Source organism: Alexandromys fortis, unplaced genomic scaffold (genome assembly GCF_014885135.2).
Source record: "Alexandromys fortis isolate MF-2015 unplaced genomic scaffold, M_Fortis_MF-2015_v1.1 scaffold_1, whole genome shotgun sequence".
Lineage (NCBI taxonomy): Eukaryota > Metazoa > Chordata > Mammalia > Rodentia > Cricetidae > Alexandromys > Alexandromys fortis.
In genome coordinates, this window is record NW_026067927.1 from 37,232,845 (window position 1) to 37,248,703 (window position 15,859).

Genomic DNA, 15,859 nt, shown 5'->3' on the forward strand with positions numbered 1-15,859 from the left:
ACCCCCCCCCCATGCTGCACTCCAACCCGGTTAGGAATGGAAGTGTGACCATCTGGTCATCAAAACCAGAAAGGGGCCAGAGATGGCTAAGAGATCTTAGTGAGAGGCAGCCGTAAGCTGCCTGGTGGGGTTCGGCAGGAGGCAGATCTGCTGCAAACAGCTCCAAATAACCAAGGATACTCCGTATATGTTTGAAAAACTCTTTCCAGAAGCTGCCCACCATCCACTCCAGAGAGGAGAGGGGACTGAAAGAGCATATAAGCAAGTCTCCCACTCAAGGCTAAAGTTGCATCTGCCTCTCTGGGAGGGAGCCATTTAGGAAGCATGGGCAAACAGGAGCCATTCAGTTCCTCAGAGACCTGCTCCCTGCAAGGCTGGAGATACTGTGAATGGGCTCTGAGAAACCCAGTGGAGAAAATGTTCCACCTCTGTATTTAAGCCATGCCCTGTGATGAGAACATGGGACACGGGGTTGGGTGGTATGGGCCAGGCTACCCCTTTAAAATGCATATGCTGGTTTTTAAAAAATGTCTTAATACATACATATATATACATACATATATATATGTATATATATACAGAACAGCAAAGCATTTGAAGATAAAGCTTTACTCATTATAAGTCTTGGACATTCTTGCAATATTGGAAGTATCTTGGGGACTGGGATTCCTAACGTTCCCTGGAAGAGCTTGACCCCTACCACCCAACAGTTTCTGAAGAAGCTGTGAACTGGTTCTGCTGGTGGGGGGGGGGGGAGCTGTCTGCTGGAATGACTGTACCAGGCGCTTCTTGCCCCATCTTCTAGGGGCACAGAGGTCCGTGGGAGCCAGGACTGGGGTGGAAGCAAAGAAGAGAAGTGCCCCCCATGCCCAAGAGTTTCTCCTCCATACCCCAGCACTCTCATCTGAAAAGGGACAGATTCCCTGGGCTGCCTGCTTCTTTTTCCCCTCCACTAAAGTCCGTAAGACTCCAACCCACTGCACTGTTCTCTAACATCTCAAGCTCATTGCCATGAGAACCCCAAAAAACTCCCCCTCGTGCCTGCCACATCTGGCTCCCTAATAAATGAGCTACACTCATCCAGTGGGGATTATTTTCTGGAGCACCCGAAAGGCATCCAAATCAAGGCCGCTCCTAGGAGCTTCTCTCTGCGGCTCAGCTCGGTAAAGTCGGTCTGCCATCGGGAGCTCTCAGACACATCCAGAGCCCCTCTCCCCACGCTGCTTAAGGTTCGCGCCCTGCTTCCTTGCAGACAGCTGCATCAATCCTACAAGTGTACACACCGGGACCACAGGTAGCACACAAGAGCATCCAGCCTTCCAAGTTCTCTTAAAGTTCCTCTCAAGCTAGACCTATGGACTGTGGACCTCCGTGGGAGGTTTGAATCTACCACCCCCACCCCCTCACCGGCCTCTGAGCTACCCCTATTTTCCACTCCCGGGGCGGGTGGCCCCCGTACTCACGTCTCGGAAACGGTTCCAGTACTTATCACGGTCATACTGGGAGACAGTGCTCAGCCACTGGTCATTGTCCAGGAAATTGGCGTTGTTGAGGGCCGCGCCGCCTGCGAGGGCGTCCAGGTGCCGGCTGTCCACTTGGAGGAAGAGGCACCACGCCGCGGCGGCCGCGGCGAGCACCGCGATCGCTGGCATCTGGGGGCAGGGAACACGGGCATGAGTCGGCGACAACAGGACGACCTCGAGCCCCTCGCTCCCACCGGGGGAGTCCGGGCGCCTGGGGAGCGCACCAACTGCAACGCCTAGGATCAGGGTGGTCCCTCGCACACCTGGGACGGAGGCTGGACCTGGAGAGCCCTCGTGAATGGAGACAGCTACAAACGCAGAGGCCAAGTCACGGATTCGGGGCTCTGTCAAACTATCGAGGACCCTCTCACCTGCGTCAGTACCCCTCCCCAAAACCCGGAGGCTCAATGTGCCAGCCGCACTCTCACAGACGGGGCCCACTGCTGTGGGTCAGGGATAGGGATAACGGGGCTCTGAGCATTAGCCCAGGTTTTGGTAGATGGGGGCTTTGAGGGTGCCCTCAAGCCGGGCCTCTCATTCCCTCCCTAAGGCAAAGGTCTCCCTGAGCCCGGCCCGCTGCTTCCGTGCAACAGGGTCGCGCAGAGATGCCCCCAGGCCCTGACCCTGCCGGCCCCGGGGATGGCCTCGTGAAGGTCCCAACTACGCCAATACGCCAAGTTGGGGCTCAGGGTTCTGCGGACACGTACCTTGGGGGCCCGCTCGAGTCCCGGCGACCGAGTTGCTGGCGCTACTGTGCCGCGGTGACTGGGAAGGCTGCTGCCCGGTTCGTTCCCCTGCGCACCTGCCGCCTCCGCGCGTCCGGCCGCTTTGTGAGCCCGCAGCGCTCTGGCTCGGCTCGGGCGCGGCGTCCACGGGCGGAGAAGCCCGAGCTCGTAGCCGAGGCCTCTGGCGCCCCCTGGCGGCTGCGCGACGCTGCGCGGACCCATCCCGGAGCATGATTCATTCCCAGGCTCTCTGCCGGACTGACACGGATTTCAGGCTGAGCGGAAGGAAGTTATAAGGCCAAGAAGTCACTAGGGTTGAGGGACTGTCAAAGGGTAGGTGGTCGGGACACCTGGCTCAGAATCACTTTGGTGGAGAGGGGAGGGAGCTACCCCCCACAACTCCAAGAGTCTACACTTTAAACGAGTCCCGGGTGCTTCTTGTGCACGGAATTGAGTGAATTTCTCCACTCCCTCATCCAAGCCATACACCATCTCTGAAGTCTGGTTCTCACCCACGACCACTCGTGGGAGTCCTGCATAACCATCCTCCAGCTTCAGGGACAGGGTAGAAGTCAGAAGCAGGAGGCTGGCCTTGTCCTAGCCCTCATGCCCCTTCCCAAATACTCAACCAAGTTTGATTAAATAGGGCCGGAAGGGACTTAACACATTGCCCTGCCTGAAAACTGGTACCTCCCCTGCCTGCTTCTCTGTACAGCTGCAGTCAGTGCCCGGGACTGTTTAATATATATATTCCAAGTTTGTCCTCCTTGTGTGCTAGACCTGCATATCGGCACTGGCTGTCTCACTCTTGACTGCTCCTTGGTGCCCAGGGTACCATTCGCGACACACAAGCACTTAGTATCAGATGAAGTCTGAGCCACACTTTCCAAGGTGTCACCACAACGATGCGGTCAGTTGTGAACAGTGCTGTAATAGTCTGGATATGGATGACATAGTTGAAGTTGAACTGTGGTTTGTTTTGAGCATAGGCCCAATTTCAGCAACTGTGCACCCTGAAAAGCCGTAGTAGGAGAGACGTCGGGGAAGCCCTTCACCACAGGGGTATAGTGAGTGTCTGGTATAGCCTGAGTGAGGTGGGCTTGGGATGGCAAGGCGAATGAACTTTACCTCGAGAGGGATGTGCAAGCATCACCTCTGGCCTGCTTTTCAGCAGCCCCATCCTGAAGAGTCACCCCCAGATGTCATTAAAGCCTCCTCACATCCAGCTTTTATGAGTTCATCTAATCTGCCTTTGAGGCAACTACCTGAAGTGATCTGTCACGTCCACAGCCTTTCCTGCGCGACCCTGGGCTGCTGCTATGCGCTCCTGGCTTACTGGTCCTCAGTGCCATTCCTGCACCTGACAGGAGCGTCCTGGACTCAGTTCTACACACAGCACCCTTACCCTAGACGTCTGTATGGCCTGTGGTCTCATGCTGAGAGCCTGCAAGTCAACCCCAGGCCACAGTGGTTTGAAGGCTTGCCGCTATCTACCCAGCTTCATGCTCAGCATCCCACGGTGCCCACGGGACCCACTGCTTCACACCTACATCCCCAGGCTTATCTCAGAACTTAACATTCATTGGACGCTCAATAAATCTGGTGATTGGATGGATGGAACAAGCAAATTCCATAGCCCTAATGTATCTCAAAGTTTTAACCTCCCATCCCCAACCTTTGGTTCCGTGGCGCAAATCTGTGACTTTTCTGGGAAGACCTGTCCCTGGTTTAATTAGAGGACATCTGCTCTTGGCCAGGTGCCAGCCTCACAACTGGAATTGTCCCTGTAACCATGGTGTGTAGGAAGGGCAGCCAGTACCGCACAGGCGGGAGACGGGGTGTCAGAGCTGGCCTGAGCCAAGAATGGACTTAACCTTGTAGTAGGTGAGGAGGCTGGCGGCTGGACTCCTGCCATCCACTCGGCTGGCACTCGTGGGGAGGAATGTCAGATTCATTCGGCTGTGAGAAGCACCCAGGACCAAATCAATACTGTGCCTTGGGGCTGTATTTCTGCTCTTCACTGGCGCACACACAGTATAATAACTCCTTGTTTTAACATAGTCCTCACTTCCAAGGAGCCCACGTGTTTTATTTTCAGTTTAGTGGATCCTCAAACATGTGCTCCTGGCCAGACTGAAGCAGACAGAACTCTCACCACTTTCTGCCGAGGAGAACTGTGGAGGTCGCAGAGTGATGGCCGTGCCTGCAAAGTCTAGGGGTAGCACCCCCCAAGATGCTCTGCTGGCCAGGAAGGGCTCCACCTGATGGAAGGGGACACTGCTTTGCTGGCAGCCTGGATCCCTTTTAACGACATCGTATGTCTCTCTGATGAGGCATCTCCACTTCATTGCCTCTGCTGCTCGGCATTCAAAATGACAGTGGGACACTTGAGTCTCATCTCTGGTCAAGCCCTCCCCAGCCTGTGTCCCCAATCCACCCTGCCCTGCCTCAGCATCAACTCTGACCTTCTCTGCCCCCACCTTGAATGACCTCATTGTCTAGGACTCATGAATTCTGACCACTCACCACACACACACACTCACACACACACTCACACACACACTCACACACACTCACACACTCTCACACACATACTCACACACACACTCATACACACGCACACACTCTCACACACATACTCATACACACACTCATACGCACACTCACACACACACACACTCACACAATACTCATACACACACTCAGACTCACACACACTCACACACACACTCACACACACACACACACAGCTGCCTCCCAGCACCTCTCACCTGTACTGCACACATGTCCAAGGCCTCCATCTTTCGACCACCACAAAAAAAATCACTCTACACAGGCACTTCAGAGGACTCTCTCCATGAAATTGGACCTGCTTTTCCATAGTTACAGCGCTTGCTGCTCCTTCAGGGCAAATACCTGGCACCTCAGCTTGAGGTCCTAAGCCTCCTGCTGCCCCCACCTCACCCATTCCTGCTTCTGCTATGATCATCCGCCCTATGCTCTGCAGAACCTCTCCTGCGGACTTCCTAGAGCCCGCATGCTCTCGTCTCTGCCCACCCCTCTATAACAGCCTGACCTTCCCCTCAGGCCACGGCATCAGCTTGGCCTGGTCAGACACAGCTTCCCTGAGCTCCCACGACCTCGAGGACCTCAGAACTACTTCCCATCCATCTTTCCCTGGACACGCTCTGCAGAATGAAGTCATGGTCTCTCTCAAATTTATTCTACTTACTACTGAGTCCGTAGTGCTTTACAAAGCCCCACCCACATAGTAGGTACACTAGAAATGCCGACTTAATCAGAATCGCAAGCTCAAAGTTCTGCACATAGTAGAGAAACAGCCAATGCCAACTGAGTGAGCAAAGGCGCAAGTCTTCGTGGTTTTTATTTCCTTTGCATCTGAAAAACAAAGACGCTCTCAGGTTTATGGTGGAGATTTTAGACCACAAAAATTCCTTTTGGGGGAGGCTGGGCACAGCGAGAGAGACCTGGCCTTGCATTCCTGGGCCATTCTGTGGTAAAGGTGATGCCGTAGTCCATCCTGCCCTAAGAAGGGAGGAGTGGAAGAGATGCATTTCTTGTCGCCATGGAAAACAGCTCACCCAGCAGGGCCTGTGATTTCTATGAACACATCGATTTCCCCTATTGATTATATGTGTTCGCAGAGTCAGGCTCACTCCATCTCCCGCATCCCCACGGCCATTCCTCCCCCGACACACACACACACACGCGCACGCGCGCGCGCGCGCGTCTTCTTGCTTTCACCTCGTCAGAGCCACAGTGAATGGGTGACCTAGCGCAGGGATGCCTGACCTCAGGCAAATGAGGATAGCACAAAGAAAAGGGAAGACATGCCAGAACTCTAGTAGCTGATCTACGCGGGTCAAAGCAGAGGGGTCCAAAGTCATAATGAAAGAGGAAAATAACCCTGCCAGTAGCAGACGACACGGCGTGAGAATGCACACAAGTCAAAGCCACCCTCGTGCTATCTGATGCCAGCCTCACGGCAAACCACTGAGAAGTGGGCGTGGTAGTAGGTCTCCTTAATTGGATGAAAACACTGAGTCCCAAGTTGTATGAACCATTGTATTAGCCCATTCTACCTGAGACTGGGCAATGTATAAAGAAAATGAGTTTCGTTAACTTTGTTTTGGAGGCTGAAAGTGCAGAATTGAGTGCCCACATCCGTTTGGTTTCTGGTGAGGGCTCCCATCTACGTCAAAATACAGGGGACACATGGAAAGGAAATCCGTAGTGCAGAAAATCCATGTGCAGAGGGTGACCTTACTTTTTGACAATCCATTTGCTTGAGCATTCATCCATTAAGAGGGTTTTCTTTTTTTCTCTTCTTTTTTTTTTTTTTTTTTTTTTGACCCCAGAAACCTAGTTACCTCCCAGTAGACCCTGCCTCTTACAGCTGTGCCCTCAGTGGGCACCAGACTTCCAGGACTCAAACTTTTGGGGAGACATCCAAACCACAGTATCTATCACTCATCCCAAGTCACCAGGTCAAGGAAAGAGTCAGGATTTGAACTTAGAACATTGGCTGCATCTGTGCCATTTCTCACCGAGATTTGTGGTGCCCCTCACTTGCCTCAACTTCTCAACATCAGAGTAGAAAGTTATTGGATATAAATATTTACTAACACATAGACATGTGTGTGTGTGTTCTTTCTTCTCCAGGGGTTCAGCATCTGTTCCTATAAAGCATATGATCTACTGGGCAAGGTACTCAGGTGTTCTCAATGACTGCACAGCAAAAGACCTAGGCAACTGTGGCTCAGAAACTGAAATGTACCAACTTAGTGTGACTCACACTCATGACGATCGTGAAGCCTGTCATCCTGGAGGAATAAAATAAGGTTTGCTTCCAGGGCCAGTGTCTGATCCTCTCCCCTCTGAGAACTGGGGTTCTCCTCACTTCTAATGGTGATAACTCTCGCAAGGTGTCTGTTGAGGTCCTGTGAGGTTGCATCTCAGTCCAGTCTCTCTGCCCTCCAGTCAACTAACAAGGTGGCCAGAAATCTTGGGAGATTCTTCCTGGGACAAATGACTGCTAAGAGGTGGCGATGGCTGGGGCGGGGAGAACCAGGCTGCATTGGGGGAAGGGACCTCAGGATCGTCCCCTAACCATTAGACCAGGAGTTACTAAGCTGGCTCGTTGTGTCCAGCCAGACGCTGGCTGGGGACACATCAGGGACTGAGTCAGGCATACACTATGAAGGATGTTTCAACAGGAAACATCTCAGTGTGTCTGCAGTACTAGAGCCAGGCTGTTCCACACAGCAAGCAAAAATTCATCTTGGTTTGGCTCCTCTGGGCTGCAGCTGGTTCCCAATAAATTCCAATATCCTTGTTTCTGAAATGTTCTGACTTCCCATTCCCCAAAGGCTGAAGCAGTCATTGTCAGTTATCAAACGCATAACAATCTCAGAGAAGCTAAAATAGCATCCAAGAATGTCTGAAACAGCCTGTACCCCAGGATCATCCAGAGGGTTAAACAAGTCCACATCTGTACCGTGCTTAGAACCATCTCCCTCACAATACATGCTGTTCTCAAGGGATGTAAAGTCCCTTGCCTAGACCCCTACAGAAGAGGCCACCATTGCCCCTTTCTGAGGAGAGACCCTGAAGTTTGGAGAGAGTAAATGACCTGCTCAGTATTTTTTGAGGCATCAGAACTCAAAACAATATTATCCCTCCACCGTGGGTCTATGCCTTGATGCTATCTTCCCCTCCCACAATAACCCAAGATGGACAATAAAGACATCACACATCTGTAGCTAAGTCACAGGCTCTCCAACATGCGGAGGCTGCTCTCTCTCTCTCTCTCTCTCTCTCTCTCTCTCTCTCTCTCTCTCACACACACACACACACACACACACACACACACACTTGGAAAAGCTATCCAGATCCCTTATCTTTGTTTCATAAGCTTTGTGTTTATTTCAAGAAGAGAAACACAGCCACATTCTCAGTCAGCCTCTGGATACCTGACCCAGCTTTGGGAGGAGCTCCACTCTCTCTCAGGGACAATGCCTTAAGAACGGCTACAGCTTGTTTATGCACAGGTTCACATCTTAAGGCCTCAGACTCCCAGATGTAGAGTCAACAGAGAGCTTGGCCAACCCCTGAAAGGCATCGCGCTGCAGGAGCCCAGCTCTACAAAGATCCCAAGACGGAGAGCAACATAGAACTGCCCAGGGTGGCACCGTTCTGCCTCCCCACCTTCTCCGTACTCCCCACAGCCCACCAGCGCTCGTAGTCTGTTTTGTTGATAACGGCCATGCTAGAGCTGTGAGGGGCTCTCTCGTTATGGCTTTCATCTTCGTTGCCATAACTGGGGACACTGACCATTCTTCACACCCATTGGCCATTTATGTGTGTTATCTGGGGATGTGTCCGCTCGTGTTCCTTCTCAAATTACTCTTCTTTTGCTCTTGAGTTACAGGAGTTACTTATGTATTCAAGAAGGACATTTCAGGACTAAGTCATCTGGGGTACCCTTGGAAGACTGTGGGAAGACACACACCATCAGGACGGGGTTCTCACGGAACCCTAACTCGTCTCCTACTATCTATGGAGTTGAAAACAAGTTGAGTCAACACTCTGCCCATCTGTTTCTCTGTGTGATTGGAATGGAAGTGACATGCCTTTTTTCTGTGACTTTGGGAAAGATAGCTAAGCGTCGCTCATAGCACCTAGCACCTGTGCCTCAGAAGTCTGTGCATGACGTGGTAATCCCAATGCTGTTCTTACTCAATGCTTTTCAGCTTACTGTGTGACTCATAAGTCGTGTGGATGAAGCTTACAAGGCAGGTCGGTTCATCCCTGAGTAGACAAAGGCAGTGAGGCTCAGGGAACAAGTTTTAAGCATTTACCCAGGCGTCCCCACTAGAATTTTTTTTTTAGGGTCAAAATGTTAGGAAGAATTTTTCTGGTGACACACACGTTCACATAATTTACAGATGCCTACAACTATGAAAGGCATCTGAGGCAATTTGCAAGTGAAATCTGCACCATTCGCTCAAAGAATGAAGTGAGAAGGGAATTACCCATCCAGGGAGAATTGCGGGGGAGTCAGCAGGGGTCCGTAGACATTCTCCCAACATCCTCAGGGAGAGAACACTAAATCCCGGAATTTAGCATCTGCCCAACAAAGGAATATTATGCAGAGCATTAAAATGACTGCTATAAAATCCAACAAGGGGAGATGTAGATCGAAACGATCCTGTTATAGAAGAGAACTAGGCCTACAGAGTTCTGCGAGAAAACAGCTGGGGATGAGTGGCAGCTGCCGGAGCCCAACTGGGGGTGATGACTTCTAGTTCTTCCAGCAGGGCCGCAATGTAGATGTTAGCTCTAGATTTGAGGACAGGGGATATCTGGAACTTGACTGCATCACCGAGGTACTGTGTGGACCTCAAAAGATTTTATCCTGATGGTGCTGTGTTTTCTAGCTGAAAAACGAGACGGCCGTGATGTGTAGCCATCAGGACAAGGGGTGATGGGATGACACATCTGATATACGCCGAGTCTTTATGTGTTAGCAGAGTACCAGTGAGAGGAAGGGGACCTCGCGCCTTCTTGCCAGCGCTGGGTGGACCTCTGGCTGCCTTTCTGTGGAGTCTTCTCCCATCTCACATCCTTTGATTCTCAATGCACACTCTCGTTTTAGTTTTTCTCTTCCTGTGATAAAACACTGACTAAAGTGACTTAGGAGATGGGTCTATTTCAGTTCCTCCAGGGTCACGAGTCCATCATCAGGGGACGTCACAGAGGCACACTGCATCAGCAGGACAGAAGCTGAGAGTCAGGGATGGATGCCGCTGCTCCTCAGCTCCATCGTACTATCAGGACCCAGCCAGGGAGCAGTGCCGCCCACAGTGGACAGGTCCTACCATCTCAATGTAACAAGCTAATGCCCTACAGGCATGCCTAGAGGACCATATCCTAGACTCTGCCAAGTCGACACTAAACCACCATACCCCTTCTGTCTAGATTCTGCAAATGAGGGAAGCCGGGAGATGTATTTCTTTCTGAGCCTGGCTTACTTTGCTTAATGTGAAAATCTCCGGTTTCATTTATTATCCTGCAATACCCTCATTTCAGGTCTCAGCCTCAGGCTGAGAAGTTGTGGAAGCAGGATCTTGCCCATTTTAGTCTGAGGTAGAGGTAAGAGCCAGTGGCTGACCACTTTGCTGTTCTGGTCTTCACCTTGAACCCCAATATCTGTCTCTGGGTTTTTATTATTCAGGCTACACCCATGCCTTTTGACCACCCCTCCTCTGATTACAGTAGAGGGAAGGGTGATTTTGAGAGTCAGAGGCCTGAGCTCTGTTAGGGCTGTTGTCCTCCTGGTTATGCCTGGCTCAGTTTCTTCTCCTTTAGGGGGAGGGAAGAAGACCATGGTAGTGGTACTCTGCAATTCTACCATACACACACACACACACACACACACACACACACACACACACACACACAGGTCTGCAGGACCCTCTGCTCCTACAATGGAAAGTTCTGTGTGCCTTGAATCAGCTGCGAAGAAAGCTCAGACAAACCAATGGGGGAAAGAATATATCAATGTAAAAGCAGCCAAATGCCCTGAAAAGGCAATTTACCAAAGAAATAAAAAATGGTCAAACTATAAATGTGGCAGCTGCCTAGCAACCGTAATAAACAATTAAAATAACACGTAATCTATCAAATTTTCAGAGTTTTAAAAATCCTAATGCCCTGGCTGACTTATATGAAGAGTTTCTCTCTTGTGCTACCCGTGGGGATTGCTTGGTGCAACCCAGAGTTCAGATTCTTGACAGTTTTGTTAAGAGCCATAAAAATGTTGGTAACCTTTGGCTTCATGATTTCCCCCATAGGAATGTAATCTAAAATACAATTAAGAATTTTCACAAAGCTTTATCAGCAGTGGAAACCATCTCAGTGTCTAGAGGCAGCAGACTGGCTCAGTGAACTCTAGCTCTGTAGTACCACGTGGTCATCGAAAGTCATTCTGTTTAGGAGAGTGACATTCATGGAATACAAATGACTGATCAGTATATCGTAAGCTGGTTCTCTAGAAGCAGAGGCTGGGGTGAGGACTCATGAGGAAGGGACTCAATAGGAATGGGGGGAAGAGGGGTGCAGGAGGAGAAAGTCAAGCAAGAGCCACCGACACTGGCACACGCCTGTAATGCCAGCAGTGGGAAGTCTGAGACAAGGTCACACGTTAAGACCACACTAGGTTATGTAACAAGACCCTACACCAAATCCCCTCCCCCCAAGAAAAGTGAAGAAAGAGAGCCAAGCAAGACTGTGTTCTCCACTGGACATCAGTTTCAGGGTAGTCCCCGGGGAGCTCTGAAACAAAATGGGGACCCTAGTTAGTGTCCCCTGAGAGATTTGTCTCTTAGTCCCCACTAGATGCTTAGGGGCAGGTGGGAAGATGTGGGGCGAGTATGATCTTTCAAGCCTGTGCATCAAGGATAAGGCTTCCCAGGATGGGTACCACTCGCACCTACATCCTATCACATCCAGGTCCTGCTGTGGACTACTAGCTCAAGATGTGTTACATTTGGGCCAAGCGGTGGTGGCACACACCTCTCATCCCAGCACTTGAGAGGCAAAGGCAGGTGGATCTCTATGAGTTTGTAGACCTGGTCTACAAAGAGAGTTCCAGGACAGCCAGGGCTGTTACACAGAGAAACTCTGTCTCAAAGAAACATAAAGGAGGGAGGGGTATGTTACATTTGTTTGTGCTGTGGGACATTTGCTTTAATGATGCAAAGATGTGTTGCATTCTTTTACATTTGTTTAACTCTGTGAAGCTGTGTTACTTTGCCTGTCTAAAACACCTGATTGGTCTAGTAAAGAGCTGAACATCCAGTAGCTAGGCAGGAGAGGGACAGGCAGGGCCGCCAGACCAAAATAATAAATAGGAGAAGAAATCTGGGTTCAGAGAGAGAAAAGCTAGAAGTGAGAAAGGAAGGAGAGGAGGGCACCAGGGGACAGTCACTCACCTACACAACCAGCCACAGAGTAAGAAGGAAAGAAAGACATTTAGAACAAAGAAAGGTAAAAAGCGCAGAGGCAAAAAATAGAAGAGAGATTTAATTTAGTTTAAGTTAGAAAAGCTGGCTGGAAACAAGCCAAGCTACAGCCAGGTATTCATACACAAGAATAAGTCTCCATGTATTTACTTGAGAACTGGGTGTTGGGCCCCCAAAGAATATCAGAAACCAACTACAAGGTCCCTCTGCCCACTCAACTTCTAATGGTTGGGTGTTTGTGTAAGGAGATGGTTACACAGCTGCTGTGTGCGGTTTGTGTAAGGAGAAGGTTACACAGCTGCTGTGTGTGGTTTGTGTAAGGAGAAGGTTACACAGCTGCTGTGTGTGGTTTGTGTAAGGAGATGGTTACACACTGCTTTGTACAGTTTGTGTACGGAGAAGGTTACACAGTTGTTGTGTATAGTTTGTGTAAGGAGATGGTTACACACTGCTGGTACAGTTAGTTTCAAGGTAATGAAGATTCTTTGCTCCTCCCCTATTCTGTGACTACATTATTTACTTTCTTGTTTGTCCTGTTAAAATGGCCTAGACCCATACCTTTGGAGTTCTGGGGCTGATTGCCATGCCTTTCCCAGGCTATGATGGCTATCTGTCCATTCGTGCACACAACTGTCCTCGGGTACAGGGACACTAGTGTGCAAGACCTTTGTCTCCTCACTACCATTAAGCAGCATCAGTACCACCTCCTCCTGATGACAAGGGTCGGTTGTTCCTCTCTGCCTGCGGTCTTCTGGCACAAAGAGCCAAAGGCAACTAGAAAGCAGCCATAACTGACCTTAGAGGAACAAGCCTCTACTGAGGAAGTATCCTCCTGGGGCCTGAGATCTCTAAACAGAGACAGGAGCTGTATGAATGGAGAGGAGAAACCACCACATGGATCCTGGAAGCAAGAGCAGGCAGGACGCTGGTTCAGAGATTTGTACGTTCTGTCTCCTGTGGTCACACCACCTACTGGTTTTCAGGTGCAGACCCAGCGTACAGATAGCATCCTAAAGTACATCTCCAAAAGGCTGTTTCCACTGTCATCAGGCCAGGAGCATGGGAGTTGTGCAGGATAAAGAAGGACCAGCAAGCACCATGATATGTGACCACTGACATGGTGCCCCTTGACACGAACCTTGGTCCAAGGTAAGGCCATGTTGGTAGCCCACACAGGCTCTGCTTTGAGCCCTGTGTTCTGTTGCTCCTGGGACCCTGCAGGCTGCATGTGGTGGCAGCAGCCAGAATGCAACATGACCTACAGGTGAGAGCCTAAGATGTGAAGGACTCAGCAATGCTCTGTCTCAGCTGGTGATGACGGGACCACCCACAGTTTTCATCTCTGCCTCTGTGGCTCCATCACCTGTCAGTACAGGAGTCAGATGGGTGTTGGCCCATAGATTAGTACATGGACACGTATGCCCTAGTTTGGTCCTTGGCGTATCTGGAGCATCACACGGGCGGCAACGTGCATGCCTAGTGCCAACTGCTTGAACTCTAAATGAAACTATGCAACACAGAGACTCAGGACCACTTGGAAGATGGTTGACTTGGTGATGGGAGGAAAAGCTCAAAATGAACTTGGTTCCCGACATCTTGTTCTGTCAGAAGGCAGGAAAGTTCTCACGGAGGATAGATATGACTCGTCAAGGAATGAGGCTTTCGATAAATAAACTGCAGGCCGGCCAGACAGCGGACTATTATACAGACAAAAGAGATAAGCCATATCAGTCAAATGAAAGAAGACAATCTGAAGAGACAATCTATTGCATGAGTCAAACTGAACAGCATTCTGGGAAAGATCAATCTGTGAAAAAAAATTAATCAATGGGTGGGCTGGAGAGATGGATTGGCAGTTAAGAGCACTGGCTGCTCTTGCAGAGGACCCAGGTTCAATTCCCCCACCCAAGAATTTGATGCCATCTTGTGGCCTCCTTGGGTAATGCATGCACATGGTGCACAGACACGTAGGTAAAGCACAATAAAAACAAATCTTTTTCCAATCAGTGGCTTCCAGAAAATAGGAGGAATGAGATAAATAAATATACTATGGAGAATTTGTATGGCAATGAGACCATTCATGCCTACTGTAGGGGACGTGCCATGACAACTCTGCCCGAACCCAGAAAGATGCATCAGGAGGGACCCCTGTAATTGGGTGTGATAATTGGATGTCAATACAGCTCCCTGGCAGAGTGCAGGTGCCGCTCTGGCAGGCGGCACTCATGGTGGGCACAGGCGGTTCATGCGTGAGGGCGGTGGAGTGGACTCAGGGCTTCTGTGTGTCCTCACCTTTGCTCTCTCTGTAGAGCTCTCTCCACATGCGATCTACCGGAAACATGCAAAGGTGGTCTGACCTGGGAGGACCCTGGGGTCAAGACCGGAGAAACTTTTGGGAACAAAATAATGACAGCATTGCCTTTAACCTGGGGCAGGGGAAGTAAATGAATAAACATGGCGGGAAGATCAGATGGATAATAGAACGGTAGCTAATGCTGGAGAAGGGAAGTGAATAAAACCTGCATTAGGTAGCATTGTGTCCTGCTTTGGTTTCTCTGCCATGAAAATCATGACCAAAAGCGGCTTGGGGAGGAAAGACGACTTTGCTTGGCTTACATTTTGAGATTGCTGTTCATCACTGAAGGAAGTCAAGGCAGGAACTCAAGACAGAAACCAATGCAGAGGCCATGGAGGGGGGGAGGGCTGCTTACTGGCTTGCTCCCTATGGGTTTCTCTGCCTGCTTTCTCATAGAGCCCAGGACCTCCAGCCCAGAGGCAGCGCCATCCGCAACAAGTCCCGCCTCCCACACCAATCATTAACCAGGAAAATGCCCCCACGGACAGGTCGATCTGATGGAGACATCTTTTCAGTTGAGGCTGCCCTCTCCCAGATGACCTAGTCAGCCTCCAGTTCGTAAAAACTAACCAGCACACCACACTGATTGGTAGGGCGAGGTCTGTCATGGGTGAGTGATCAAATTAGCAGCTGCAGTTTGAAGAGACATGGGATTTACAGTCTCAAAAAGTGTCTCCCCTGATATTTGATTAAGGCAAAAGGAAACCCAGATGCCTTCCAGAGGATAAACTGTAGGAAGAACCTTTGCCCTGTGCTGCAGGCCAGCGTCACTTCTAACAAGACACACTGATGTCACTACGATGCCTGGAGGATGTCACTCACGTCTCTGGTGTCCTCGCCGAAAACCTTCATCCCAAGCATGAGAAGTTATCACACAAACTAAAACTGGGGAAAACAAACAAACATCTGGCCCATAGTCCCCAGGAACGTCAAGATAGTGATGAATTGGGAAAGTGGAGAAATCTGAAGGTAAGTGGCAGCTGGCAGGATGTGGGGACAGGGAGACAACCCCTGAGGTAACGTATCCCTGTCTCCTTGTTCTCCTCCTCCCGGATTTCTCCTCCTGTTCATTCTGTCTACCAGCCCTGCCTGTCCTTGCTCCTCCCTCCCTACTGGCCCTCATCTCTTTATTAGACCACCAGGTGTTTTAGGCAGGCAAAGAACCACAGCTTCACAGAGTTAAACAAATGCAGCATAAACAAAAGTCAC

General features: G+C 50.3%; 1 protein-coding gene across 1 annotated transcript in view; it reads right to left on the minus strand.

Moving 5' to 3' along the window:
• The window catches only part of Spock1 (SPARC (osteonectin), cwcv and kazal like domains proteoglycan 1), a 438,932-nt gene extending 436,549 nt beyond the window's left edge, over positions 1-2,383 (minus strand). Inside the window, exons 1-2 of the mRNA XM_050143949.1 lie at positions 2,231-2,383; positions 1,464-1,652 (exon numbers count right to left, since the gene is read on the minus strand). Of these exons, the coding sequence (XP_049999906.1) occupies positions 1,464-1,652 (189 nt within the window). The 5' untranslated portion in view covers positions 2,231-2,383. The remainder of the gene's footprint in view (positions 1-1,463; positions 1,653-2,230) is intronic.
• Positions 2,384-15,859: the final 13,476 nt, after the last annotated feature.